Consider the following 27,548-nt stretch of genomic DNA (forward strand, 5'->3'; position numbering starts at 1 on the left):
CATTTCAAGCAGAGAAAACAGTCTATAAAGTGGCTCTCACCTGGTTGCCTGCTGGGTCTCCTGAGGAGCTCTTAGAAACACACACACCAAGATCCCCACTCCTCCTCAAGGTAGAGTAACAGGGCCGGGTTTACTCTCCCACCCGAAACCACCACCACCACCACAACTAAACCAGATAAAACACACAAAATAAAGCTTTCAAAACACTGGACACCAAGCATCAAAAGACAGTAACAGAAACACTGAGATCCCAGAGAGAAGGAAAACAAGCAAGGACACCAGGGGAAGAGCCATCCTTGGAGGGAGCCGTGCTCAGGGCCTTTTCCCACCAGTCAGACTAGAAAATGTGACAAGGCTTTGGGCAGGGTATTCAGGAAGGGTTTGGCTTCAGTAGTGGGCCATAATCAACCCTAACCTGAGCACCGCTCTGGACCTGCTTAACAATCACACAGACTACAAAAATATCTGGCACTCAGCAAGGTAAAATTCACAATGTTGAGCAAGCAGCCAGAGATTACCAGGCAGGTAGAGAGGCAGGAGACATATGAAGAACGATGAGGAGGATAATCAATCCATTATTTCACCAACCCAGAACTGACACATATGTAAAATGAGCAGAAAAGGAGATTAAACAGCTATCATAAGTGTATTTATATGTTAAAAAAGTTAAACAGAGACATGGAGATATAAAAAAGACATAAATCAAACTTCTAGAAAATGAAAATCAAACTTCTAAGGGCTGCCTGGCTGACTTAATCAGGGGAGCCTGCAGCTCTTGATCTCGAGGTTGTGACTTTGAGCCCCATGTTGGGTGTGGAGATTACTTAAAAAAATAAAGTCTTAAAAAAAAAAAAAAGAAGGGGCGCCTGGGTGGCTCAGTCATTGGGTATCTGCCTTTGGCTCAGGTCATGATCCTGGGGTCCTGGGATCAAGCCCCATATTGGGCTCCCTGCTCAGCAGGGAGCCTGCTTCTCCCTCTCCCGCTCCTGCTGCATGTGTTCCCTCTCTCGCTGTCTCTCTCTGTGTCAAATAAATAATAAATAAAATTAAAAAAAAAAAAGAAAATTACAGTGCCAGAGATGAAAAATACACTGAATGGGATCAACAGTAGATTAGACATTGGAGAAGAGAAGATTAGTCAAGTGGAAGACAGAGCAATAGAAATTATCCAAAATGAAACACACAGAGAAAAAGAATTTTTTTTTTTTTAATGAAAAGCACATTACTGAGCTGTGGGACAACCTCAAGCAGCCTAATATGTGAGTAATTGGAGTTGAAGGAGAGGAGAGACAGAGGGACACAGAAAAAAATATTTTAAGAACTAATGGCTGACTTATTTCCAAGTTTGATGCAAATTACAAACCTACATATCCAAGAAGCTCAACAAATCTCACACACAAGAATCTACACCAAGGCACATCATAATCAAATTGCTCAAAACCAGTGATAAAGTGAAAATCCTAAAAGTAACCAGAGACAGGTCAACATCACTAATCATCAGAGAAATGAAAATCAAAACCACAATGAGATATCACACCCATTAGGATGGCTACTTAAAAAAAACAGAGGGGGCGCCTGGGTGGCTCAGTTGGTTAAGCGTCCCTCTCTTGATTTTGGCTCAAGTCATGATCTCAGGGTTGTGAGATGGAGCCCTGTGTCGGGCTCTCCACTGGGCGTGGAGACTGTGCTGCATAAACCCCCCCTCAAGCTCTAAAATAAACAAACAAACAAACCAGAAAATACATGTCCTTGAGAATGTAGAGAAATTAGAACCCTTGTGCACTGGTGGTGGGACTGCAAAATGGTGCAACCACTATGGAAAACAATACAGAGTTTCCTCAAAAAAATAAAAATAGAACAACCAGGGTGATTCAGTCAGTTAACATCCTGACTCTTGGTTTTGGCTCAGGTCGTGAACTCAGGGTTGTGGGATTGAGCCCAGCATCGGCTCCACACTCAGTTCGGAGTCTGCTTAAGACTCTCTCTCCCTGGGGCTCCTGGCTGGCTCAGTCATTAAGTGTCTACCTTCAGCTCAGGTCATGACCCGAGGGTCCTGGGATCGAGCCCCCAGTCACAGGGTCCTAGGATCGAGCCCCCGCATCGGGCTCCCTGCTCTGCGGGAGTTTGCTTCTCCCACTCCCCCTGCTTGTGTTGCCTCTCTCGCTGTCTCTCCCTCTGATAAATAAATAAATAGATAAATCTTAAAAAAAAAAAAAAAGACTCTCTCCCTCTGCCCTTCCCCCCAAAATAAATAAACAAATCTTTAAAAAAACACGAAAAGAAAATAAAAATAGAGTTACCATATGATTCAGCAATTCTCCTTTGGGGTACATATCCAAAAGAATTGAAAGCAGGGTCTCAAAGCATACTGTATTATTCCTCTTATATGAAGTATTGAAAGTAGTGAAATTCATAGAAACAACTCTTCCCTGCCACCACTGAGGCACACGGAGGCCGAGGCTCGGGTGCAGTCAAGATTCGGCTCCACTGGTAATCCACTGCCATGGCCGAGGAAGGCGTTGCTCTGGAGGTGTAATGGACGTCAAAACTGCTTTACAAGAGGTGCTGCAGACCACCCTCATCCATGGTGGCCTAACCTGTGGAATTCGCGAAGCTGCTGAAGCTGTAGACAAGCGCCAAATCCATCTTTGTGTGCTTGCATCCAACTGTGATGAGCCTGTGAATGTCAAGTTGGTGGAGGCCCTTTGTGCTGAGCACCCAATCAACCTAATCAAGGGTGATGACAACAAGAAACTGGGGGAATGCGTAGGTCTCTATAAAATTGACAGAGAGGGAAAACTCTGCAAAGCGTTTGGTTGTAGTTGTGTGGTGGTTAAGGACTATGGCCAAGAGTTTCAGGTGAAGGATGTCATCGAGGAATACTTCAAATGCAAGAAATGAACAAATAAAAAACTTGGTTCTTGTTACTCAAAAAAAAAATTCATAGAAACAAAAAATAGAATGGTGGTTGGTGGGGAGTGGGGAACAGGGGAGTTACGGTTTAATGGATGTAGAGTTTCAGATTCGTAAGATGAAAAAGTTCTGGAAATCTGTTTCACAATAACGTGAATATCCTTTTTTTTTTTTTTTTTTTTAAAGATTTTATTTATTTATTTGCCAGAGAGAGACACAGCGAGAGAGGGAATACAAGCAGGGGGAGCGGGAGAAGGAGAAGCAGGCTTCCCCCTGAGCAGGGAGCCCCATGTGGGGCTCGATCCCAGGACCCTGGGATCATGACCTGAGCCAAAGGCAGACGCTTAACGACTGAGCCACCCAGGCGCCCCTAATGTGAATATCCTTAACACTGCTCAACTGTACAATTAAAAATGGTCAAGATGGTAAGTTTTCTGTTTTCTGTTTTTTTATCACATGCCAAAAACATAGCCAGAGACAAATCCAAAGAGACAGAAAGCAGATTAGTGGTTGTCACAGGTTGAGGGAGGACGGAATGGGCAGTGACTGCAAACAAGGACAGGGTTTCTTTGGGGAATGATTAAAATGTTCTGGAATTAGCTGGTGGTGATGGTTGCACAACTTTGTGAATATACTCAAAACCACTGAATTGTACATTTTAAAAGGGTGACGTTTATAGTATGAGGATTATATTTCAATTTTTTAGAAAAAGCAGCCAAAGAAAAAAGACACTACTATGGAAGAACAGAGATAAGGATGACATCAGGTTTCTTGTTGGGAACAATGCAAATGAGGGACACCTGGGTGGCTTAACCAGTCAGTTAAGCAGCTACCTTCAGCTCAGGTCATGATTCTGGGATCCTGGTATCAAATCCCACATCAGGCTCCCTGTTCAGCCTGCCACTCCCCCTGCTTGTACTCTCTCGCTCTCTCTGTCAAAAAAAAAAAAAAAAAACTTTTTAAAAATTAAAATAAAATTGGGGCTCCTGGGTGGCACGTCATTAAGCGTCTGCCTTCAGCTCAGGTCATGATCCCAGGGTCCTGGGATCGAGCCCTGCATCGGGCTCCCTGCTCGGCGGGAAGCCTGCTTCTCTCTTTCCCACTCCCCCTGCTTGTGTTCCCTCTCTCACTGTCTCTCTCCATCAAATAAATAAATAAATAAAATCTTAAAAAAAAAAAATCTTTAAAAAAAATATTTTGTTTATTTGAAAGAGGGAGGGAGAGAGTGAGAGAGAGAGAAAGAGATCATGAGCAGGGGGGAAGGGTAGAGGGAGAAGTAGATTCCCCGCTGAGCAGGGAGCCTGATGCAGGACTTGATCCCAGGACCCTGAGATCATGACCTGAGCTGAAGGCAGATGCTTAACCTTAACTGACTGAGCCACCCAGGTGCCCCATAAATAAAATCTTTTAAAAAAAGAAGCAATGGGGGCAGCTGGGGGGCTCAGTCATTAAGCGTCTGCCTTCAGCTCAGGTCATGGTCCCAGGGTCCTGGGATCGAGCCCCGCATCGGGCTCCCTGCTCCGCGGGAAGCCTGCTTCTCCCTCTCCCACTCCCCCTGCTTGTGTTCCCTCTCTCGCTGTGTCTCTTTCTGTCAAATAAATAAAATCTTTTAAAAATAAATAAAAATATCAATAGGGGGCGCCTGGGTGGCTCAGTCATTAAGCGTCTGCCTTCAGCTCAGGTCATGATCCCAGGGTCCTGGGATCGAGGCCAGCATCGGGCTCCCTGCTCCGTGAGAAGCCTGCTTCTCCCTCTCCCATTCTCCCTGCTTGTGTTCCTGCTCTCGCTGTCTCTCTCTCTGTCAAATAAATAAAATCTTTTAAAAAAATTAAAATAAAATAAAAAAAAGACAGATAACAAGTGCTGGTGAAGATGTGGAGAAACTGGAACTCTCGTGCGTTGCTGACAGGGATGTAAAATGGCACAACAGCTTTGGAAAATAGTTTGGCAGTGCCTCAAAATGTTAAACAGGACCCAGGAATTCTCTAGTACTACAGAGAAACTGAAAACATAAGTGCCCACAAAAACTTGCATTATTCATAATAGCCAAAAAAGTAGAAACAAGACATCTGGGCATCAATGATGAATGGATAAACAAAATGTGATCTACTCACACAGTGAAATATTATTCAGCCACAGAAAGGAATGAAGTACTGATGCCCGCTACAATGTGGATGACCCTTGGAAACGTGCAAGTGAGAGAAGCCAGACACGAAAGACCATATACCATATGATCATATTTATATTAAAAAGTTCAGAATAGGCAAATCCACAGAGACAGAAACTAGAATAAAGGTTGCCAATGGCTGAGGGGAGGGGTGGATGGGTATGGGGCTTCTTTTGGGAATGATTAAAATATTTGAAAATTGGGACGCTTGGGAGGCTCAGTCGGTTAAGCATCTGCCTTCGGCTCAGGTCAGGGTCCTGGGATCGAGCCCCATGTCCGGCTCCTTGCGCAGCAGGGAGCCTACTTCTCCCTCTCCCTCTGCCTACTTCTCCCTGGCTGTGCTCTCTCTCTGACAAATAAATAAATAAAATCTTTAAAAAAATACATTTGAAAATTATATAGTGGTGATGGTTTCACCACTCTATAAATATAATAAAAACCACTGAACTGAACACTTCGAAAGGGTGAATTTTATGGTATCGAATTACATCTCAATTCTCAAATGTTAATACATCAAGAAGAGGGGCTTAGATATATCGTTTTAAGTTATAATGATAGCCAATAGAAAGACTACCAAAAAAAGTAAAACTAACAGGGGCGCCTGGCTGGTTCAGTCAATAGAGCGTGCGACTCTTGATCTCAGGGTCATGAGTTCGAGCTCCACCTTGGGTGCAGAGATTAGTGAACTAAATAAACAGATAAAATTTAGGAAACGATAAAACTAACAAAAATAAAGAAAAGAAAAGCTGTGCGTAAGCTAAATTCTTTGTCCTTCGAGTGCAGAGTCAACAGAGCCTTAAGAACTATAAATCATCATCTTTACAATTCAAGAGAGCCACCAGAAGAATTTAAAAGGACTCTTTAAAAGTGGCTCTCTTCAGGGAATGGGAGTGAATAGAGATTTTCACTTCTTCACTTTATAACCTGATAACTAAATTAATTAACAAATGAAAACTAAAGGCGAAGATAAATTAACTGTCAGAAAAGATGTATGAAGCTTTTTTGGGTTCTATTGTAATTATTTTATGCAGAGCGTTGCTGAATTGTTGCCATAGAAGGTCAGGGAAACTGCTCTCCTGCACCTTCTCTGGCTTCCCCAGTGTACTTTTCATCCATTGGAATTAATTAGATTGGAATTTTAAAAATGCAAGGCTTGCTTTAGCCCCTGGAATCATCTGTCTATTTGGGTGGGTAGTTTACCAAAAATATGAAACTGTGTTACGTACAATCCTTTATTTAAAACACTGCAAAACCTCAAGGAATTCCCCTTCTGGCTTGTAACATTCCAAGAAAACAAAACAAATCATGGAAAAAAATAAAAATTAAATTTGTTTGGTTCTCGGTGAGTTACAGTTAAAGGGCTATTATTGTTGTTGTTTTTTAATGTGGGAAGAATGATTTTTATCCAGCTTCTAATAAATCCGCATTGTCCTTCACATATTGATATATTATCCCAACAGAAATGCTTTCCTTTGGCTAAAGAGCAACCAAATATCAAGAAGCCAACTGGGTGGCTCAGGCAGTTAATCGTCGGCCTTCAGCTCAGGTCATGATCTCAGAGTCCTGGGATCGAGCCCCGCTTTGGGCTCTCTCTCCCCACTACTCATTCTCTCTCTCTCAAATAAATAAATAAAATCTTAAAAAAAAAAAAAAAAGGCAAGGGGCTCGTGGGTTAGCTCTTTGTTGGTACTGTCTCAGGCTTCGGAATCTCTCTGCTCAATTACTGGGTGAGAGGAAAGAGGTTACCCAGCAACCCACCAAACCAGAATTTTGCATGAGCATCTCTGCCCCTGATCATTTTCCAGGAGGGCTGTACTAGATTCCAGGGATCTAAAGAGCACCCCGTACCCGAAATGAAGAAAGCCCTCATCCCCTAGCATCAATCTGAAGTGTATAGTGATCAGTGGAGATGTTATTCACAGCCTCATGGCGAGATTCCCTTCAGTACTTCGTAGTTTGGTCTTACAAGCTGAGCTACTTAGGGCCTCAGCAAGCAGGTCTTAAAGTGTTACTGAGTAACTGCCAAAATGATCTATTACTCAGGAAGTGCTTGGAACAAAGTACAGAGGTACTGAAATATTTATGGAATTTTACCTACCATATTGTCTTGAAGGGCTAGCGATAAATTAAAACATGTGTCCACACCACATAATACCACAGTGGGATTTTTTAAAGATAGACAGCTGAATTGCTTTCAGATACTAATAATGTCTTGCCATTTTTAAATGCCTTCAGTTTACAACTCGCCTTGGCATGCTCAAACTCATGCCCAGTGAGTTCACGGACTCTGGCAACCTGGTTTAACCTCGTGCCCTCCCCGCCCCTCTGGACTGAGTGCCCCAGTTGGTGGGTGGGTGGAGGGCTGGGAAGAGGCATGAATAGATGGGAGGGGGTGGGCAGGTGGGTCCATGGAAGTTGGTGAGTGAATATGAGCCTTGGGATCTCTGGAGTACCTGGGGCCTTAAAAAGTCGGAGAGACCTGGAGCAGTTGGATGGGGATCTGGCAAGGGGATTACGCTGGAAAAGTGGGTGGAAGAAGGAACTGTTGCACACCTCTCCTCAGCTTTCCTCCCTGAGCAGATGCACTGAGTATTCATAGCCTCCCCGGCTGTTATCTTTGGAACCCAGAAAGGAAGATGGAAGTGGAGAAAGGAAGGTGGTGTGATCGCAGTGCCCCCTGGTGGCCATAGGGGGACTTGACATTTGGTATTAGGGTACAAATATTTTCACTATTTCCCCCAACCAGGCACCCCACCAGACTGTAAAGTCCACAAGGACAGGGACTTTTGTCCTTTTACTCATTGTTGTATATGCAGTGTCTAGAATAGTGCCTGGTACATAGTAGGTGTTCAACATATATTTATTGAATGAGTGGCTGATAGATTTCCAATCCTGCTCCACCACTTTATTGATGTATGACCCTGAGCAGTTCTTTTAACTTCATAAATCCTGTTTCCTCATGGAAAATGGAGACGCCCTCCCCAACCCCTCATGAGCCTGGAGGGAAAGAGACCTGCCCAGGCTGAGCAAGGGTGCTCAGTCAATGGGCTTTCCATTCTCACTGGCCAGACAGCGTCGGTGACCCATTATATGCCGACTGCAGGACCCAGTCTGATGGGCACACTTGCCATGATGAACATGGGTCTCCGCTGGGCATGGGGCAGCTTGGGGAAACCATCCGAACCTAATCGCAGGCTGGCCAGGCAAGAAAGAAGTGTAGGCAGAGAGGGGTGATACCAGGTGAGGTGTGAGATCCCTCTTCTTCCCATCCCACCCCCCACGCCCATCTCCCCACCCAACTCTTCCTACGGCCCTGAACCCATGGGGCTCCATCTGCCCTCTGAGCCTTGGCATACGCTGCTTCCTCTGCCTGCATTCCCTTGTCTCCAACCCCATTGCCATGACCCACATTCGAGGCTCTGAGGAGCTGCATCAGCCTCCCCCTGGGCTTCCTGCAGCCACTCTGGCCCCTTCACATGCATCCTTGTGAGGTGGACTTGGTCTACACCGAAAATATGCTTATCTCACTTTCCAGCTTCAGTCTGAGTGTTCTCGGGACAGAGTCCAAGTCCTCCAACCTACCATCTTGTGGTCTGGACCCAGCCCAGCTCCTAGCCATCTCGCCTCTCTTGATCCCATCTTCAAATCTTCCACCAAACAGTCCAAGCCATTTCCTACCTCTGAGCCTTTGCCCTTGCAGTCCTCTCTGCCTGGAAATCCACTCCCTTGCAAGGAAGGCATGTGTTAACTTTTGCCTGCCCAGGATCCTTTTCCTTTTCCTCTGGCAATGGGAGCCCCTCTCAGCTCTCGGATCTGGAGGTGCCTGTAGGCCTGACCCATTTCTGCATTCCAGGGTGAGCTTGAGACTCAGCCTGCTAGAGTTCTTTTTTTTTTTTTTTTTTTAAGATTTTATTTATTTATTTGAGAGAGACAGAGGGAGGGAGAAAACACAAGCAGGGGGAGCAGCAGAGGGAGTGGGAGAAGCGGGCTCCCCGCTGAGCAGGGAGCCCAATTCAGAGCTTGATCCCAGGACCCCAGGATCATGACCTGAGCCGAAGGCAGACGCTGAGCCACCCAAGTGCCCCTAGAGTTCTTTTTCCTTTCTTAATTGGGATGCTGTGGGGTGTGGTATACATTCCCCAGTTGGCTGCAGCCCACTTCTCTTTGTCTTATTCCAGCTTCTCCCATTTATTTTATCTGCTTGGGTCCTGGAGGCATTTGAGTTTGAAATTCCTGGTACACTTCGCCCTTCTGCCTCTGTCAGGCTTTGATTCTCTCCTGGATCCCAAGCGTTTTGCCTTCCCATTCCCAGCGCATCCGTGAATCCTGATTTCCTTATCTTGACACCCAGAAGTGCCCCTGGTTCTATGGGCATTCAGTTATGCCCCTTGGGGGTTGAGGAGCTGAGGCTCAGAGATCTAAGTTCCCTGGAGCCGGGAAGTCTGCCTAGATGAGCATGACTGTTTTCCCTGGAGAAAGGGCAGGAGGCCCCAGTGTGTATTAAAACAGGACAGGTGCAGCCCCAGGGGCATCTCTGGGCTGTGTCCTGGGAGAACGGTCCCTTCAGGCCAGGGCATCACCGAAGGCAGTGGCTCACCACTTCTGCCCAGCATCTTTGCTAGATTCATCTCCACTGTGTGCTCTGAGCCTGGCCACAGCTGCAGCTCAGTACATAATTGCTATGTGAAGGACGGTCTTGGCTTGTCTGGGGTTTTCACATCTGAGATGAGCTCATTGTTTTCTTGATCTGCCCCTTTCCTAGCAAGGGGTCTCTAGGACTGAGGAAGGGGCAAAGGGATAGGTTACCTCCCTTAAGGCAGACTGGGACCTGCAGACTCCCCCTGGGAAAGGAGCTTTGTGGATGAGCTGTTTTTCTCTCCTTCTGGCAAAGTGCAGAGAAGACAGTGGGTTCTGGAAGGGGAGTACCTCTGGAGACTGGAGCCTTTCTGGGAAGAGTCACCTCAGTGACCAGTTTATCCTAGGGAGTCTTCCTGTCATGTTTCCTCCCGGAGGGACCCCGGAAGGGTAGGGTGCCCAAACAAGTGAGTGAGAGAGACCTCAGGTGTGTAGGAGGGGGGAGGCTGGATCTAGATCCTCTGCTTAGACCCCTGAGTCCTGACTTAGCAGGAAAGGAAGTCTGATGTCTGAACAGGGACCTCTACCTGACCCATTACTCCCTCAAATGACCTTTGTTCTGGCCCCAGCTGCCCTGTGTGCACCCTCGTCTCCCAACTAATGATAGCGCTATGGAACCAGAACCTAAAGGGCCTTCAAGCACCAAATGGAGGATGCATGGTGGAGTCTGTTGGGGACCCCAGAAGTGAATGGGCAGGTTCTCACCTCCTCCAAAGAGGTGGTCACAGTAGCCAGAGGTGACAGGCAAAGCACTTAATAAACAGTACAACATGGGCATCAACCACATAGAATGTTCCAGCTGAATCTCAGACCTGGTGCCATATATCCTCAAATATAAGATGCCATTGACTATAAAATATATATACTATTACTGGAAAAGAAACTTGTCAATTAAACTATGACCAATGCTTGCTTGCTTGCTTGCTTGCTTGCTTTTTTTAAGGTTTTATTTATTTGAGAGAGAGAGAGCGTGCACATGGGCAGGGGGAGGGTTAGAGGGAGAGCAGCTTTTTTTTTTTTTTAATCACTTTCAATTTCTTTCTGGCATCTGTTAAAATAAGTCTCTCGGACTTATTTCCACATCGATTGTTATGTTCTGTCTACAAGCGGCATGCATGGGCCATGACGGCTATGACGATGCCCCGGTGACAGTGACCACTAGACTCCATCGGTGAAAGACACGCTCCGACTCAGAGAAGGTCGTGTGTGGAAAAAGGTGCATCTTAGAGTCGATGAGCTATGGTAATTTCTTTCTTTCTTTTTTTTTTTTTTTAAGATTTTATTTATTTATTTGAGAGAGAGAGAATGAGAGACAGAGAGCATGAGAGGGAGGAGGGTCAGAGGGAGAAGCAGACTCCCCGCCGAGCAGGGAGCCCGATGCGGGACTCGATCCCGGGACTCCAGGATCATGACCTGAGCCGAAGGCAGTCGCTTAACCAACTGAGCCACCCAGGCACCCGAGCTATGGTAATTTCTAAGAGTTACTGAGCACTTATTCATTATCACCCAAAGAAATCTGTAAGGTGATCATTTATTAGACCCATTGTACAGATGAGCAGGGGTGAAGTCAGCCCCCCCAGCTCACACGAGCAGTAGGTGGCCGAGCCAGACCCCCGCCCAGGCTAACCCGGACAGAGTCATGTACCATATTTAAACAGGGGCAACCTTGAGGGTCCCAAGAAACCGTGTTATTCCATGGGCGGTGGCGTCCTCTTTGGCTTTAGGACCTGTAGGCCCGGTACACTGGCAAAGTCCCTTCAGCAAACACCTTGAGGGAGAAATCAAGGGCGGGGGCGGCCTGGGTCAGCATCCCCAGAGAGATGACGTCGATGTGGGGCCCACAGAACTGAGGGAGGTTGTCCAACGTGATGCCCCCGCTGGCCTCCACACCCACACCCGGGAAGCGGGCCTTCAGCGCTGCGGCCGTGGGGTGCAGCTCCTGTGGGACACAAGCCAAGGGGAGGTGAGGGTCCCCCCCGCCCCCACCACAGCCCCTTCCCGGGAAGCAGACCCCGCCTCACCTCAGGCTTGAAGTTGTCCAGCAGGACGAGGTCCGCTCCCGCCTCGGCGGCCTCCACAGCCTCCCGCAGACTGCCGCACTCCACCTCCACCTTCAGGGCGAAGTCAGCCACCTGCCGCGCCCCTCGCACCGCCTGTGGGCCAGGCCCGGAGAGGGCAGAGTGAGCTCAGTGGCGCCTGGCACGGGGCACAGAGCGGGGCCTGGCCTTCCAGAGGCCCGGGGTGGGAAAGGAGCTGGGGGTTAGGGAGAAGACCAGGCAGCCTGATGATTGCTCCCACACCAGGTGAACCACATGAAATGATCAGAAAGATGGCCAAATAGCAGCAATATTTGGCAGTTGGACGGGAGTTCAATTTGACTCAAGAATATTAAAACTGGAAGGCAGGGGCGCCTGGGTGGCTCAGTCGTTAAGCGTCTGCCTTCGGCTCAGGTCATGATCCCAGGGTCCTGGGATCGAGCCCCGCATCGGGCTCCCTGCTGGGCGAGGAGCCTGCTTCTCCCTCTCCCCCTGCTGCTCCCTCTGCTTGTGTTCCCTCTCTCCCTGTGTCTCTCTCTGTCAAATAAATAAATAAAATCTTTAAAAAAACCCCCAAAACTGGAAGGCAGCTCTTTCTGCCCGTGGGTCCTGTCCTCCTGCTATAATAAAAACACCTTCTTGCACCGAAAAAATATATAAATAAATAAAAAAAACTGGAAGGAAAGGAAAGGGTCTTCTCCCTTTTCAAAAAGGAAACCGGTCCAGGGAGCTAGAGTGACCGGGCCAAGGTCACAGCGCCACCAACACCATGTTCCGGGCAGCTTGCCCTTTGCTTTTGAACATCACAGCGAGTCCCAGAGCGCGCCCATCTGACGGGTAGAGCGCCCAGGGGGTCAGGGGGTCTAGCAGCCCTGACTCCTGGGCCATCACTGTTCACCAGGGCGTGGTTTGGGGGGTGTGGGGGGGTCCCTGGTGGAGGGGAAGGGCTGCCGCACGGAGGTCGGGGGCGGGGGGCAGGGCAGGGGCGCGGCCGGCACGCACCTTTTCCACGCCACCCGCCGCCACCACGTGGTTGTCCTTCACCATCACCAGCCCTCCCAGGTCGTAGCGGTGAGCGGCGGCCCCGCCCACCAGGAGCCCGTACTTCTCCGCCAGCCGGAAGCCGGGCGTGGTCTTCCTCGTGCCCGCCACGTGCCCGGTCCAGCCCGCATCCCGGGCGGCCTCCACGGCGGCGGCGGCGGCGCTGGCCACCCCACTGCAGCGCGCCAGCGTGTTCAGGGCCACCCGCTCCCCCAGCAGCAGGCAGTGCGCGGGGCCCCGGACCTCGGCCACCCTGGCCACGGGCACCAGCTTTGTGCCCTCGGGGAGGAACCAGGAGACCTGGCAGTTGACTTGGGCAAAGATGGCATCGAAGAAGGGCCTCCCAGCCAGTACCCCGGGGGACTTGGCCCACAGCACCGCCTGCGAGGGGGCTGCGCCCGTGACCAGGGCTGCGTGGTTGGGACCGGGGCAGTCCTCTCGGAGCCAGCTGTCTGCCAGGGCGGCCAGGGTGGCGGGGGGCAGCAGCAGCGCCAGGCCTGGGAGGGAAAGACGGACAAGGCGTTACATCTTGGCTGCCTCCCTGGGAGTCACGGCTGCTTGTCCAAACACTGAAGCACCAGCGACACTGGGGGCTAGCCAATCAGGGCGAAGATCTGGGGGTCCCAGCCCCTGTGGGCTGGACCAGGCTGTCAGGTTAAGCAAATAAAAACACAGGACACCTCGTTAGATCTAAATTTCTGACAAACATCACAGGTTTGTTTTAAGTATAAATACATCCCGGGTGATAGTTAGAACATACTTACACTTAAACATTATCTGTTGATTATCCGAACTTCAGATTCAACTGAGTGGCCTCTATTCTGCGGCAAACCTAGTGCCGGATCAACAGCTCCTGACCAAGCAGAGGAGAAGACCCCGGAAAGCCACCTGCTGCCTTTGCAGCTGCCCCGGCAGGATGTGTGTCTGCCCCACGGCTGCCGTATTTCACCGCGGGAAGGCCAGCTCTTTACAGATGTGGAGACTGAGTGAAGGCAAGCCGGCCGAGGTCATACAGCAGACTGGAGGCAGAGTCCGACCGGCCAGGCCTCGTGATCACCTCTGCCTTTGCACCTCTTGCTTGGAGCATCCCCCCCCCGCCCCCCTCCCCGCCCCCCCTCCCCTGATGTCTCAACGAACTGTCCTCTCTCTAGAGATGGGGGCTGTACAAGGAAGGTGCAGGGGGAAATTGGGCTTGAGCCCTTGCTCTGTGAGGCACAGCTTCAGGAGTGTGCGCGAGTCCTTTCCCCGTAAAAAAAAAAAAAAAAAAAAAAAAGAGTTGTGCACATGGTGGTCCTTCCTGCCCGCGTCCGGCGGCTAACCCGCGCCTGAGGTCCGTGGAGCGAACGGGTGAGCTCAGGCACGGTGCAACATCGCCATCTGTCGGCCAGGAGAAGGCCTGCAGCCTCATGTGCTCGAGCCCGGGACGGACATTGGATGGCATGTTAGGGGGTTGGTTTTGCTTCCTCACTTTTGCTCCAAGTTGAAGTTAAGACCAGGCGTTCTGGCTTGCTGTACTCTCAGAACAAGGCCCTTCTTGCCCACCCTTTCTTCCCCTAAAGCCAAGCACCCAATATTCACCTCCCCCTCCCCCACCTGGTACCTGGCGGTACCTGGCCCTCCTTTCCCACATTCTGCTCCAAGTGGCTTTCATTCCTCGCTCAGAGCCAGCTGTGCCCTGGCTGGGTGCTGGGAATATCAGTAAAAGTGACAAAGACACAGTTCCCATCTCCACTGTTCACCAGCCGGCCAGGCAAAAGTTCCCTGGACGTACACCAGAGATGCAGAAGCTCACACTCCATCCACCCCAGGTGCAGGGATGTTTGCTTTTTTTTTTTTTTTTTTAGATTGTATTTATTTCTTTGACACACAGAGAAAGAGAGAGCGAGAGAGAGCACAAGCAGGGGGAGCAGGAGAGGGAGAAGCAGGCTCCCCGCTGAGCAAGGAGCCCGATGCGGGGCTCGATCCCAGAACCCTGAGATCATGACCTGAGCTGGAGGCAGATGCTTACCCTGACTGACTGAGCCACCCAGGTGTCCCCCTGATGTTTGCTTTTTAAAGTGAATGTGAATCCTGGGGCACCTGGGTGACTCAGTCGTTAAGCCTATAAAGGAACTAACTACTGACAGACACAATAGGGAAGCGTTTCAAATGTATTATTCTAAGTACAGAAGCCCGATTCTAAAGGCCCTGTGCTATTTGAGTTCATCATCCATATGACATTTTGGAAAAGGCAAACCACAGTGAGAGAACAGACTGGTGGTTTCCTGAGCGTGGAGGAGGGGCTGGCCACAAAGGACTGGCACCAGTGAGTTTGGGGATGGGACTGAACTATTCTACATTTTGTTTCTGATGGTGGTTACACCACTGATGCATTTGTCAAGACGCAGAACCCTACACAGAAAAGGGTGAATTTTACTCTGATTAAACCTATTAAAATAAGGCAATAAAAAAGTAAGTCACTCTAACCCCACTTTCGGGGTGCCTGGGTGGCTCAGTCGTTAAGCGTCTGCCTTCGGCTCAGGTCATGATCCCAGGGTCCTGGGATCGAGCCCCGCATCGGGCTCCCTGCTCAGCAGGAAGCCTGCTTCTCCCGCTCCCACTCCCCCTGCTTGTGTTCCCTCTCTCGCTGTGTCTCTGTCAAATAAATAAATAAATAAATAAAATCTTTAAAAAAAACAACCCACTTTCATTCTATTAGCTCCAGCTGATACTTCTCTCTATTTTTCATTTATTCTTTTGACAAATCCTTCTCGAAGGCCTGCTCTGTGCCAGGTACTAACTGCTGGATGACAGAGTGGACAGCGCTCCCTCTTAGCTTTCAGGCCTTAGCCTATGCTGTTCCAAGGTTGTGCCTCTGCCTGGAAGTCCCTTCCCTTCCCCTCACCTCAGACTTCTCCTTCACCTCCACTCCTCTTTCAGGTCTTCTCTTAGATATCACTTCCTTGGCAGGGGGCTCTGGCAGACCCCCCATCGGGTCACATGCTCAGTCGGTTCCTTGCTCTTCACCCGTGCTCTACTCTGGGGGCCAAAAATGGATCATCCAGAGAGTCTTCTGCTCCATCCCAAGTGCCTCACGCATGGAACCATACAAATGTGCTGCTTTTATAGGTCAAAAATGGCCAAATATTGGCAATTTCATATTGTTTTGCTTAATACTGGGTGTTCAGTGATACTCACCCAGGCAGAGAGACTGCACGGTGGAATGAATCAGAACCCAGACTCTGGGGCCATATGGCCTGTTCTTCAGTACTGTCTCGGCCACCTGCAGCTAAGTGATCTCGGACAAGTGACTGAACATCTCCGGGGCCTCAAAGGTGCCTCCTTTGTGACAGGGAAAACGAAAATAATCACCTCGCAGGGTTGTGTGAAAATTAAGTGAGTGACTATTTGCAAAGCTCCCGGGAACTTTGTCTGGTACATGGTAGATGTGTTTGCTAAGGGACGACCAAGGCTTTACCAGGGGTCGTGGGAGCACAGAGGAAGAAATGACTAAGTGTCTGTGATGAAGGGGGAGGTAATTTTTGTGGCTTTGAAGGATGAGTAATGTTTGCCAGGCAGAGTTATGAGGTGATGTGGGGGGAGATATTTCAGGCTGAAAAAGCAGGTGTCCGAGACTCAAAAGCAAGAAATAGAGAAATGCTGTAAGGGCGGGCTTCAGGGGAGCAATGGGATGGCCAGGGGGAAGAACACTTGAATTATTTAGCTGAGCAATTTGGACAGATCCTAGGGGCCATCACAGAATTTTAAGCACAGGCAATTTTTTTTTTTTTAAGATTTATTTTTAAGTAATCTCTACATCCAGCATGGTGGGGCTTGAACTTACAACCCCGAGATCAAGAGTCACACACCCTACTGACTGACCAACTGAGCCAGCCAGGTGCCCCAAGCAAGGAAATTATAGAATTATGATTTTGTTCTAGACGGGTCACTTCAGCCACCGACTGGAGACAGATTGGGAAGCAAAAGGAGGCTGACGTAATCGGCCAGACAGAAAAAGATGAAGCCCTGAACTTGGGCAGGAACCATAGGAATAGCAAGCAGGGACAAAAGTGAGAGCTGTTTCTAAGGCAGGATCTGCCAGAATGAGCAGCTCATGAGATGTAGAAGCCTTGGGTTTCTGCCATGGGGAGCTGCAACCTGCCACAAGGCACCGTTCAGGGTGGACGATGGGGGCAGCAGAAGGCAGCGACCTGCATGAGTCTGGGGCGCCAGCTGTGGGCTCCACACTTCTCTTGGGCTCTCTCGTCTGAAACTCACCACAGGGGATTACTCCCATCTTACAAGTACAGAAACTGAATGTCAAGGAGGTTCGTGCACCATGACGCAGGTGATAAGCAGCAGAGCTGGGGGGCGGGGAAGAGACTTCGGCTTTGCAGATGTTTGGGTTGAGATGTCAGCAGGAAAATTGTGCATGGGCCGCATCCTGATGGTGGATCCTGGCGTTCGGAGAGACAGTGGGCGAGAAACGGGGATTTTGGTGACGTCAGCAGACGTGGGTGATGACTAAGCACAGCACGGGTAAGATCACCAGGTCAGGTAAGAAGAGGAGGGCTCTGGGAAGCACCAGTATTTAAAAAGAGAAGCAGCACCAGGAGGGAGTGGGTGTCTGGAGCCGAGGGTTTCAGGAAGTAGGATGTGAGCAGACACAAGTAGAAGGAAGGCTGCGAATGGACATAAGACTTAGCAGTGGGGAGGCTGTTGCCAGAGCATCTTGGTGCTGTGTGGTGGGGGCAGAAGCCACAGCGTCACGGTCAAGGAGTACATGGGAGGCGAGGAAGTGGAGGTGGTGGGTGTGACCACTCTTCTCAGCAGAACCGAGAAAGCAGGGACCCACCTGAGGAGCTTTTCAGACTCTGCTGCTCAGCCCCAGCCGCAACCAAATGAATCAGAATCTTTCAGGGGTGGTTCCCAGGCATCCAAGTTTTGGGAGAGCTCCCCCTGTGATTCAGATGCACACGAGGGTTAAGAACCAATGCTCCCCGGCGCCTGGCTGGCTCAGTCGGTAGAGCATGCAACTCGTGATCTTGGGATGGTGAGCTCGAGCCCCACGTTGGGCATAAAGATTACTTAAAAAAAAAAAAAAGAACCAGTGCTCACACGAGACCACATATGTGCCTCCGTTTACATGAAATGTCCAGAAAAGGCAAATCAAGGAAGCAGATATCAGAATAGTGGTTGCCTGGGGTTGGGAGTTAACTCTAAATGGCATGGGGTTGTATTGGAGTGTTGGAAATGATCTGTGGGGATGGCCATGTAACTTAGCAAATTTACTAAAAATCATTAAATTGTTCACTTCGACAAAAGAAGCAAGAACCAATGCACTGCCAAAAGGCAAGAATCATCTTGCAACACCAGTGAACCAATGGATGTGAACCAATGGATCCAGGCACTGAACATCAAAACTCAACACCAAGAAGAAAGACAACCAGATACTGGGCGCTCCACCACTACCCAGCAATACTTTTTCCCAAACAGCTAACCCAGAGTCAGATCACACTTCCAGATGCAACCACCAATTTTTAAGAAAACCAGAGGACAGAGGAACATGTTAAACCCTACCACGGGCATTCAGCCAGCAAAATTACACCATAGGAAACTATCAGAGGACAACCTCATTTTTCCAACAAATACATTGCAAGGAAAACAAAAGATTAAAGAATCTTAAAACAGGGGCACCTGGCTGGCTCAGTCGGTAGAGCATGCAACTCTGGATCTTGGAGGTGTGAGTTCGAGCCCCATGTCAGGTGTAGAGATGACCGAAAAATAAAATCTTTAGGGGAGCCTGGGTAGCTCAGTCAGTTAAATGTCTGACTTCCTTTGACTCAGGTCACGATCTTGGGGTCCCAGGATGGAGCCCTGCATTGGGTTCCCTGCTCAGTGGGGAGTCTCCTTCTCCCTCTGCCCCTCCCCCCTACTCGTGCACATTCTCTCTCTCTCTCTCAAATAAGTAAAATCTTTTAAAAAATAAATAAAAAATAAAAGGATTTTTTTTTAAGACTTACTCATTTATTCGAGAGAGCACGCTCAAGAGCGCAGGTGGGTAGGGGCCGAGGGAGAGGGAAAGAGAGTCTCAAGCAGACATGGGCTCGATCTCACAACCCAGAGATCGCACAACCCTGAAATCATGACCTGAGCCAAAACCAAGGGTCAGACGCTAAACTGACTGAGACGCCCAGGTGCCACCCCCTCCCCCACAAAAAGAACCTTAAGACACATGTTAACCAATCACAACGTATGGATCTTATTTGGATCCTAATTTAAACAAATTAAAAACAAATTAGAGCATTTATGAGACAACTGGAAATCTGGACACTGACTGGATGTTTCAAAAACAAAATTTAGATGTAAAAAAATTTAGTTGTGATCATTGTATTGTGGTTGTAACAAAAAAAAAGAGTCCTTATCTTTTTTAGAAAATACACGCCAAGATGTTCATGTATGAAAAGACCTGAGAGCTGGTTTTGTTTTAAGGTAATCCTGAAAGGTAGAAAGTGGACGTGGCGTGGATGGAGCCCACTGGCCAAAAATCGGTGGTTGTTGAGGCTGGGTGATGGGTACATGAGGGTTCATCATACTTTTCTGCTTACTTTTGTGCATGTTTGAAATTCTCTATCATAACAAAAGTAAGAAAGAAAGAGAGAAAGGAGGGGAGGGAGAGAGGGAAGGGGGGCGGGAGGGAGGGACGGAAGGAGAAGCGAGGACCCTCATTTGACAGAGGGCCAAGGGACGTTTTCCTCAGGATGAGTAACCGCAGTGGTTCTCAACCTTGGCCGCACAATGGAATTCTCTGGGGAGCTCAGCAAAATGCTGATGCGGGGGCCCCACCCCCAGAGATTCTAACATAACTGGCCTGCAACACGGTAGTAACCTAATTCTAATTTGTAGCAGAGCTGAGAGCTTCGCAACTGCAGGAAGGGAATCGTCAGTACCATCCACTGGTGCCTACCATACGCCGGGCACTTGCCCCATCGCCTCAAGCCTGGCACTTCCACAAATCCTACGCCCAGTTCCTCAAGCGAGAGCTCATTTGTATTTACAGATGGGGATTGGAGGCTCAGAAATGTAAAGGAAACTACTTACAGAGCAGAGCTAGGAAAGGACAAAGCTAGGAAATGACCCGTGTGGACCCAGGTCGTCCGTCCCCCCCATGTGGCCTCCACCAGTTGGGGTTACTCTCTTGGAGTCTCGAGACCCATTGTTCAGCTTCTCTGTTGTGGAGGCAGAATGTTACCCGCTCCCTGTTCCGTCTGTGGAAAAAAAAATTCATCTGGTTTGCTCCAGGCCCCCACTCTCTCCTGCATTTCCAACAAAAGGGAAGCTTTGAAAATACGGCTCTTCTAATTAGCAGTTGTTATTGAAAGGAACTTTGGAGAAGGGAGCACTGTTTTTGCAGGTGCCTGAGGGACCTTGCCCAGAAACTGCCACCCAGAGGGGACAGCTGTCACGCCCTGTCCTGCCTTCTACCCTTGCAGTTGTTATACGTAAAAGTTCTCTCAAGATGCCTAGACTTCACAGATTATAGTTTTACCTTGTGGGATGTAACTTTGATCTCTTAATTGGTTGTCCAGAGTTTTATTGAAATTGGCATCTCTGGGAGAACTCTCTTACACGGTTGGGGGAAATGCAAACTGGTGCAGCCACTCTGGAGAACAGTATGGAGGTTCCTCAGAAAGTTGAAAATAGAGCTACCCTATGACCCAGCAAGTGCACTACTAGGTATTTATTCAAAGGATACAAACATAGTGAAAAGAAGGGCCATATGCACCCCAATGTTCATAGCAGCAATGTCCACAATAGCCAAACTGTGGAAAGAACCCAGATGTCCATAAAGATGATGTGATATATACAGGAATATTACTCAGCCATCAAAAAGAGTGAGATCTTGCCATTTGCAACGACGTGGATGAAACTAGAGTGCATTAGGCTAAGTGAAATAAATCAGTCAGAGAAAGACAAATACCATAAGAGCTCACTCGTATGTGGAATTTAAGAAGCAAAACAGATGGGCGCCTGGGTGGCTCAGTTGGTTAAGCGACTGCCTTCGGCTCAGGTCATGATCCCAGGGTCCTGGGATCGAGTCCCACATCGGGCTCCCGGCTCAGCAGGGAGCCTGCTTCTCCCTCTGACCCTCTCCTCTCTCATGCTGTTTCTCTCTCGCTCACTCTCTAATAAATAAATAAATAAATAAATAAATAAATAAATAAATAAATAAAATCTTTAAAAAAAAAAGAGGCAAAACAGATGAACATAGGGGAAGGGAAGGAAAAATAAAATAACAACAGAAAGGGAGGCAAACCATAGGAGACTTTTTTTTGAAGATTTTATTTATTTATTTGACAGAGAGAGAGAGAGAGAGCACAAGTAGGCAGAGCGGCAGACAGAGAGAGAGGGAGAAGCAGGCTCCCCACTGAGCAGAGAGCCTGATGCGGGGCTCGATCCCAGAACCCTGGGATCATGACCTGAGCTGAAGGCAGACACTTAGTTGACTGAGCCACCCAGGCGCCCCCCATAAGAGACTCTTAACTACAGAGAACAAACTGAGGGTTACTGGAGGGGAGGTGCATGGGAGGATGGGGTAACTGGGTGATAGGCATTAAGGAGGACACGTAATAAAATGAGCACTGGGTGTTACATGCAACTGATGAATCACTAAATTCTACCCCTGAAACTCATAATACACTATATGTTAACTAAATTGACTTTAAATTAAAAAATTTTTTTAAGATTTTATTTATTCGAGACACAGAGATACAGAGAGAGAGAGAGAGCATGAGCAGGGGGAGAGGCAGAAGCAGGCTTCCCGCTGAGCCAGGAGCCTGACGTGGGGCTCGATCCCAGGACCTTGGGATCATGACCTGAGCCGAAGGCAGACGCCTAACCATCTGAGCCACCCAGGCGCCCTGAATTTAAATAAAATTTAAGAAATTGGCATCCCTGTTTCTGAGAGGAAACAAAGCATTTGGGGATATTTCTTGCACTTCTTTCTTTCTTTTAAAGTTTTATTTATCTAAGTAATCTTGGGGCACCTGGGTGGCTCAGTTGGTTAAGCATCTGCTTTCGGCTCAGGTCATGATCCCAGGGTCCTGGGATCGAGCCCCACATCAGGCTCCCTGCTCAGCAGGAAACCTACTTCTCCCTCTCCCACTCCCCCTGCTTGTGTTCCCTCTCTCGCTGTGTCTCTCTCTGTCAAATAAATAAATAAAATCTTTATCTAAGTAATCTCTACCCCTAACGTGGGGCTCAAACTCATGACCCCGAGATGAAGAGGTGCATGCTCTTCTGACTGAGCCAGCTAGGCGCCCCTCCTGCACTTCTTTCTTTACAAGTAATGTAAAAAAACAGATAAAGTGATGACCCTGGCAGAATATAGGAAGATTTCCTCCCATGGGCACTTCTGCTGTTCTCGTCTGGATGGTTGGCTGATGTTTACTGTGTTTCTAGGTGGCCTTCCCTGGATGGTGGCTCAGGGCCGTGAGGGACTGGGCCAGAATCAGAGCCCCCACACCTTCCTCTTTACATCCCTCACTTACCTTGTTGCTGTCTGGGATGGACGGGCATAAATAAACACTCTGTGAATGCACCACAGATGAGTAACAAGTGTTTGCTCTTCCTTTTGTGTGTAATGATGTGACCTGTGCTTGCGGCTATGGGGCTGGTATGTGTCCCAACTAAAACCAAGTCAGGCAGGGGGCGCCTGGCAGGCTCAGTCGGAGGAGCGTGCAACTCTTGATCTTGGGGTCCTGAGTTTGAGCCCCATGGTGGGTGTAGAGATTACTAAAATTAAATAAACTTAAAAAAAAAAGGATGGTTCTCCCCAATTTACATGAAAAAAATTAACTTAGAAGTTGTCCATTTTAAAGATTTCGCCTTCGTAAATTTTTCTTAAAACTGGTGCCCACTACCATTCATCTAGGATAGACTCTGGAATGACATATTGTCTAATCATAATAATGGGTCTTGAGTTTGAGCCCCACACTGGGGGTAGAGGTTACCCAAACAAACAAACAAACAAACAGCAGCTGACACTTCTGCAGTCCTTCTGACGAGCTGTGCCAAGCATTTTATATATATTGACACACTCGATCCTCACAACAACCCTATGAGGTAGGTCTCATTATTTTCCCCATTTTACAGATGAGGAAGCTGAGGCACGAGGCCACATAACACACCTGCAGTTCACAAAGTTCACACAGCTGGGGAGTGGGGAGTGAGGGTCACGAACTCAGGCAGGATGGCCCCAGAGTCCCCTCACTGACCCCACCCCACCCCACCGCCATCATCTAGCCCTAAGTGATATTTTTAAATTGCTATGTGCTTATCAGGTCGACATCGGCAGAGTTCTGCAAACCACACCCACGGTTCCAGGGCTCTGGCCCCTGGTGTAGTAGGAACATCTGGGAGTCAGAAACACCTGGGCTGGAATCAGACTCCACCACCTGCCCACTGAGTGAACCTAGGCGGCTTGCTAACTAACCTCTCTGAGACCCAGTTTCATGCAGCAATCACAGGGCTTTCCCGCAGTGACGGCCTCCCCATGAGAACATGCCCCTCGCGAAGGACCTCCTCACCCCTCCAGGGCCCGGGAAGAGGAGAAGAGGGGAAAAGAAGCAGCGCCTGGCCTAGTGCCAACTGGTCCTTCATGGACGTGAAGTGCCCAGATGCTCCAATCACGGCCGTCTTTAGCCACAAACCATAATTTTGTGAGCTCACTGCTCCACTGTCCTCTGCCAACCCACAGGAGGAAAAGCAAGGCTTTCGGAAGGATGCTCCTTCAGACCCAAGCAGCACTAAAAGCATCCCGAATCAAGATGAATGGGAAACTATCCAATAAACAGATTTTGGATGAGAAGGGATGAGAAGAGAAAAGGAGAGGAGGGGAGGGGAGGGGAGAGGAGAGGAGACAAAAGAAAAAAGAAAAGAGAAAAGAAAAGGAAAGGAAAGGAAAGGAAAGATCGGGACGCCTGGGTGGCTGGGTTAAGGGTCTGCCTTCGGGGGCGCCTGGGTGGCTCAGATGGTTAAGCATCTGCCTTCGGCTTAGGTCATGATCCCAGGGTCCTGGGATCCAGTCCCGCATCGGGCTCCCTGCTCAGCGGGGAGCCTGCTTCTCTCTCTCTCTCTCATGAATAAATAAATAAAATCTTAAAAAAAAAAAAAAAGCGTCTGCCTTCGGTTCAGGTCATGATCCCAGGATCCTGGGACCTAATCCTGCATCAGGCTCCCCGCTTGGCGGGAAGTCCACTTCTCCCTCTCCCTCTGCCTGTCACTCACGTGCTCACTCTCTCTCACTGTCAAATAAATAAATAATTTTTTTTTAAAAAAAGGAAAGGAAAGAAATCACAGGGCCACAATGAGGAGGGAAAGAGGTGACTAGCAATGCCTGCCCAGATGTCTCTGAACCCCTGGGCGCGACCCGGGCTATCTCGTTCTTCCAGCTATTTATTTATTTGTTGATCCATTGGGCTAACGCCAGATGGAGACAGAGGCTGGTGCGCACAGAAGCCTCCAGCTAAAGTTCTTTTCTTATCCCCTTCTCTCCCTAGAGAAGAGAAATGACCTCCAAAGAGGGCCCAACAGGATTGCCCGTCACGCAGGTGGTAAAAGCATCTACAGAATTTCAGAGCAGAGTGCTTCATTAGGGTAGCGAGCGAGAGGGCTGAGCCACAGGATGGGGCCAGACTGAGCAGGCCCTGGATGACAGGAACGAGTTAGGGTTTTGTTCAACAGGCAACGGGAAAATCACTAAAACTTTGGGTCAGAAGTCACTTGGAAGTTTAAATATTTAAACTGTGCCTGGTGTTCTTGAAAGATGCAAGGTGGGAGGCTGTCGCAACAGCCTGGGCAAGTAGTGGGCCAGGGGAAGGGTGGTGAGGGGGTCGCTCCCAAGGCTGTAAGAGAGCACAGTACCTACGCGCGCGCACACACACACACACACACACACAGAGACTGGCCCGCTCCCACTTTGGCCAAGTCTGACCTCTCCGTCTTTGCCCAACAGCCTGACATCTGCTTCTGCCCCACCTCTGTCCTCTCCCATTGCCCCCACATCCCCAGCTTTTGCTTCACCCCTTTGACTTGTCTATTCCCCCCTGGCTTAAGTCCCGTGGGGGCCTGGATCCAGCACCAGCCCACTTACATACACATCACCCGAGAGCAGGCAGCGTGAAGGCGGCGAAGCGAAGGAAGCCCCCCCCCAACCAGGCTGCTCCCCTAGAGGGAGGTGGGAACAGAAAAGGCAGAGGTTTAGGTGACACTCAGGTGAAGGGACGTCCATAGGACACGGTCATTGTCTGGATATTGGGGTGCGAGGGGGAATGAGCCGTCAAAGACGACCCTGAAGTTTCCAGGCCGAGTGGGAGGATGGTGAGGCAGGAACAGAAATGGAGTGGGTCCGGGGGGAGGTCTCTGAGTCTGACACGTCAGGGAGATGTCAGGGTGGAGATGGACACGCAAGGCTTCCAGAAATGGAAGGGGGGCCTGGGGAGCGCTCAGAGCTGGAGAGCCAGGTGTGGGGAGTCTGCACCAGCACCAGCATAATCATGCCGAGGGCTTTCTGTGTAGCAGGCACTTTATTCCTATTGTGTCACTTAGCCCTCCCCACGACCCAAGGGGGAGGCAACGTTTTCACTCCATCCCTGAGGAAACCAAGGCACAGTGAGGACAAGCGTCTTGTCCAAGGTCACACAGCAAGCAGGTGGCAGGGATGGGACTTGAGCCCAGGCTCTGACTCTGAGGTCATTTCTAAGCCAAAAGCTGGTTAGGCCCCTCCCCACCCCCAAAAGCTGGTTCCAAAGCCAGAGAGAGGTATCAGGTGTGTGGGGCCAGCAGAAGCCCAAAAGCAGGGGAGGCAGGTCAGAGCTGTGGAAGAAGCAGCCCAGGGAGGGGAAAGGGAAAATGCAGAGAGCTCAAGAAGGAGCCGCCTGTCCTCCAGGCACTGGCCAGATAGCTTCCATGGGTCTGTCATTTGCCCTCCCCACAGCCCTGTGAGCTGGGAGCTAGAATTGTCATTTTACACATGCACGGAGATGAGGCTCTGAGAAGTCAGGTGACTCGCCTGAGGTCACACAGCCTGTTCCTGGTGGAGCCCAGATTCAAACAGGAGCCTTTGACTCCAGAGCCTGACCCCTATCATCATGCACAGGACCTCCTTAGCGACATCACCCCCACCCCAGGCAGAGTCACTGGGCTCGAGCCCCCTCCCCCACCGGGCTGCAGAAGGGACAGGACTTTGCCTCCCCTCCTCCCCGCCTGCTAGCAAGGGGCGAAGTCCAGAGCTGCTCCCCAGACATGGCCTCCTCCAGACCACCTGGACCTTACCTTTCCTGGGGCTCAAGCCCCTTTCTCCCCAGAACTCGTTGGGGACTATAGAAAGAGAAAGAAGAGGCTTTCCGGAGACAGAAGTGGTGCTTGGGGTTCAGAGAGGTTGGAGGGCGATAGGGGGTCAGAGAGCAGATGGGAGGGATGAGAAGGGCTCTTCTGTAGTGGGGGATGGGGGGGTAAGGTACTGAGATTACTTGGGATTGGGAGGGAGGCAGGAGAGGGGAGATGGTGATGCAGGGACAGAGAGGAGAGTCCTGGGAGGCTCCTTTACCTTCAGGGTCCATGCAGCTCGGAGGTGCAAGTGCTGGTGTGTCCACTGCTCAGATCCTGTGTTCGCAAAGGCCAGAGCGGGGGTGGGGCTGCCAGAGGAAGGAGGAAGGGGCCGGTCTAGCCAGCCCTTCTCTGGAGCTCCTTCCTGCCCTCTCCCAGGACCCCTGGGGGCTGGATGTACCTTCTCCTTTCGCTTTCTACACAGCACAGGAGGAACTCTGGCTTGTCTAACTCCAAGTCCTCTCTTCCCTGAGCCAGAGGCCCAGTTCCCTCCACACACCCAGGCTTCTGCAGGCTGTGAGGGGGCTGGTGTCAGCTGGAAGGCTCCCTTGATGGGTGCACTGGGAGGATCATGGGCCTTAGTCCTGGGTTCAGACCCTAATTCCATCCTTTCTGATCTTGAATACCTTTTTACCTTTTTCTGCACCTCAGTTTCCTTAGCTGTAAAATGGGATAATTCCTCCCTCATGGGTTCAACTGATAATCAAGTGAGAGAACTCTGTGAGTGACAGGGTAGAAAATCAACACTTCCTTTCCTTTAACTCCTCTTCCCAAGGTCCACCTCGCACCTGGAACCTTGCTTGCTTCAATCTCATCCAGGCCCCCAAACTATTTTCTCCTAGATGCCATTTTTATCCCGGTTTCTCTCTTAAAGGCTCTTTGCTGTCTCTTCCAAGTCCTTCTTCCTACATCCAACCTCACATTTCGGTGTTCCCTCTGTGTGGTGGGATTGTTTCTCTTTTTTCTCCTCGGCACACAGCTAAACTACATTTCCCAGCCTCCTTTGCACTGAGTCCACCACGTGACTGAATTCTGTCCAGTGGAATGTGAGCAAAAGTGATGCCGCCACTTCCAGACCTGGGCCCTTGAAAGCCTTCCCTGTGATGTGGCCCTCTCTCCCCTCTGGGAATGGCAGAGCCACAAAATGGAAGGAGACTGGGTCCCTGAATGACCTTATGGAAGGCCACGTTCCAATACCAGCATTGGGCTGTTACATAAGGAAGGAAGAAACTTCTCCTGAGTTATACCCCTGAGATTTGGGGGGTGTTTGTTACAGCAGCTAACTCCTGAGATTCTCTCCGCAGCTGCCTTCTCGTGCTGCACAGTGAATGACATAGTTTATCCAATGATGCCATTATTTATTTATGTGTTTATTTCTGATTTCTGTA

General features: G+C 49.5%; 1 protein-coding gene and 1 pseudogene across 3 annotated transcripts; one reads left to right on the top strand and one right to left on the bottom strand.

The window, feature by feature from the left end:
* Nucleotides 1–2,503: 2,503 nt before the first annotated feature.
* LOC123842694 (small ribosomal subunit protein eS12-like) lies at nucleotides 2,504–2,904 on the top strand (annotated as a pseudogene).
* A 7,305-nt stretch (nucleotides 2,905–10,209) lies between these two features.
* Nucleotides 10,210–26,469, bottom strand: QPRT (quinolinate phosphoribosyltransferase). Of its 3 annotated transcripts, none has more exons than XM_054507585.2 (4): nucleotides 26,381–26,469; nucleotides 12,754–13,289; nucleotides 11,737–11,868; nucleotides 10,210–11,483 (listed from the first exon to the last, which is right to left on the bottom strand). In XM_054507585.2, the coding sequence occupies exons 1-4, from the start codon at nucleotides 26,391–26,393 to the stop codon at nucleotides 11,436–11,438; spliced, it is 729 nt and encodes a 242-aa protein (XP_054363560.1). In that variant the 5' UTR covers nucleotides 26,394–26,469; the 3' UTR covers nucleotides 10,210–11,435. The 3 variants fall into 3 exon arrangements, with proteins under 3 accessions (XP_054363560.1, XP_064449037.1, XP_045731269.1); XM_064592967.1 differs by lacking the exon at nucleotides 26,381–26,469 and adding an exon at nucleotides 13,557–13,852 and having other exon boundaries at nucleotides 10,638–11,654; XM_045875313.3 differs by having other exon boundaries at nucleotides 10,651–11,654.
* Nucleotides 26,470–27,548: the final 1,079 nt, after the last annotated feature.

The sequence above is a fragment of the Mirounga angustirostris genome, unplaced genomic scaffold (assembly GCF_029215605.1).
Source record: "Mirounga angustirostris isolate CCGP_5_RB_7025 unplaced genomic scaffold, mMirAng1.0.hap1 SCAF_5, whole genome shotgun sequence".
Classification (NCBI taxonomy): Eukaryota; Metazoa; Chordata; class Mammalia; order Carnivora; family Phocidae; genus Mirounga; species Mirounga angustirostris.

What these genes read in the sequence shown, in the direction of transcription:
- QPRT (XM_045875313.3), bottom strand. An exon ending in CGGCGGGTGGCGTGGAAAAG is followed by an intron (nt 11,869 to 12,753) that starts GTGCGTGCCGGC and finishes CCTGGCCCACAG; the next exon opens with GCGGTGCGAGGGGCGCGGCA. An exon ending in TGGACAACTTCAAGCCTGAG is followed by an intron (nt 11,655 to 11,736) that starts GTGAGGCGGGGT and finishes TGTGTCCCACAG; the next exon opens with GAGCTGCACCCCACGGCCGC.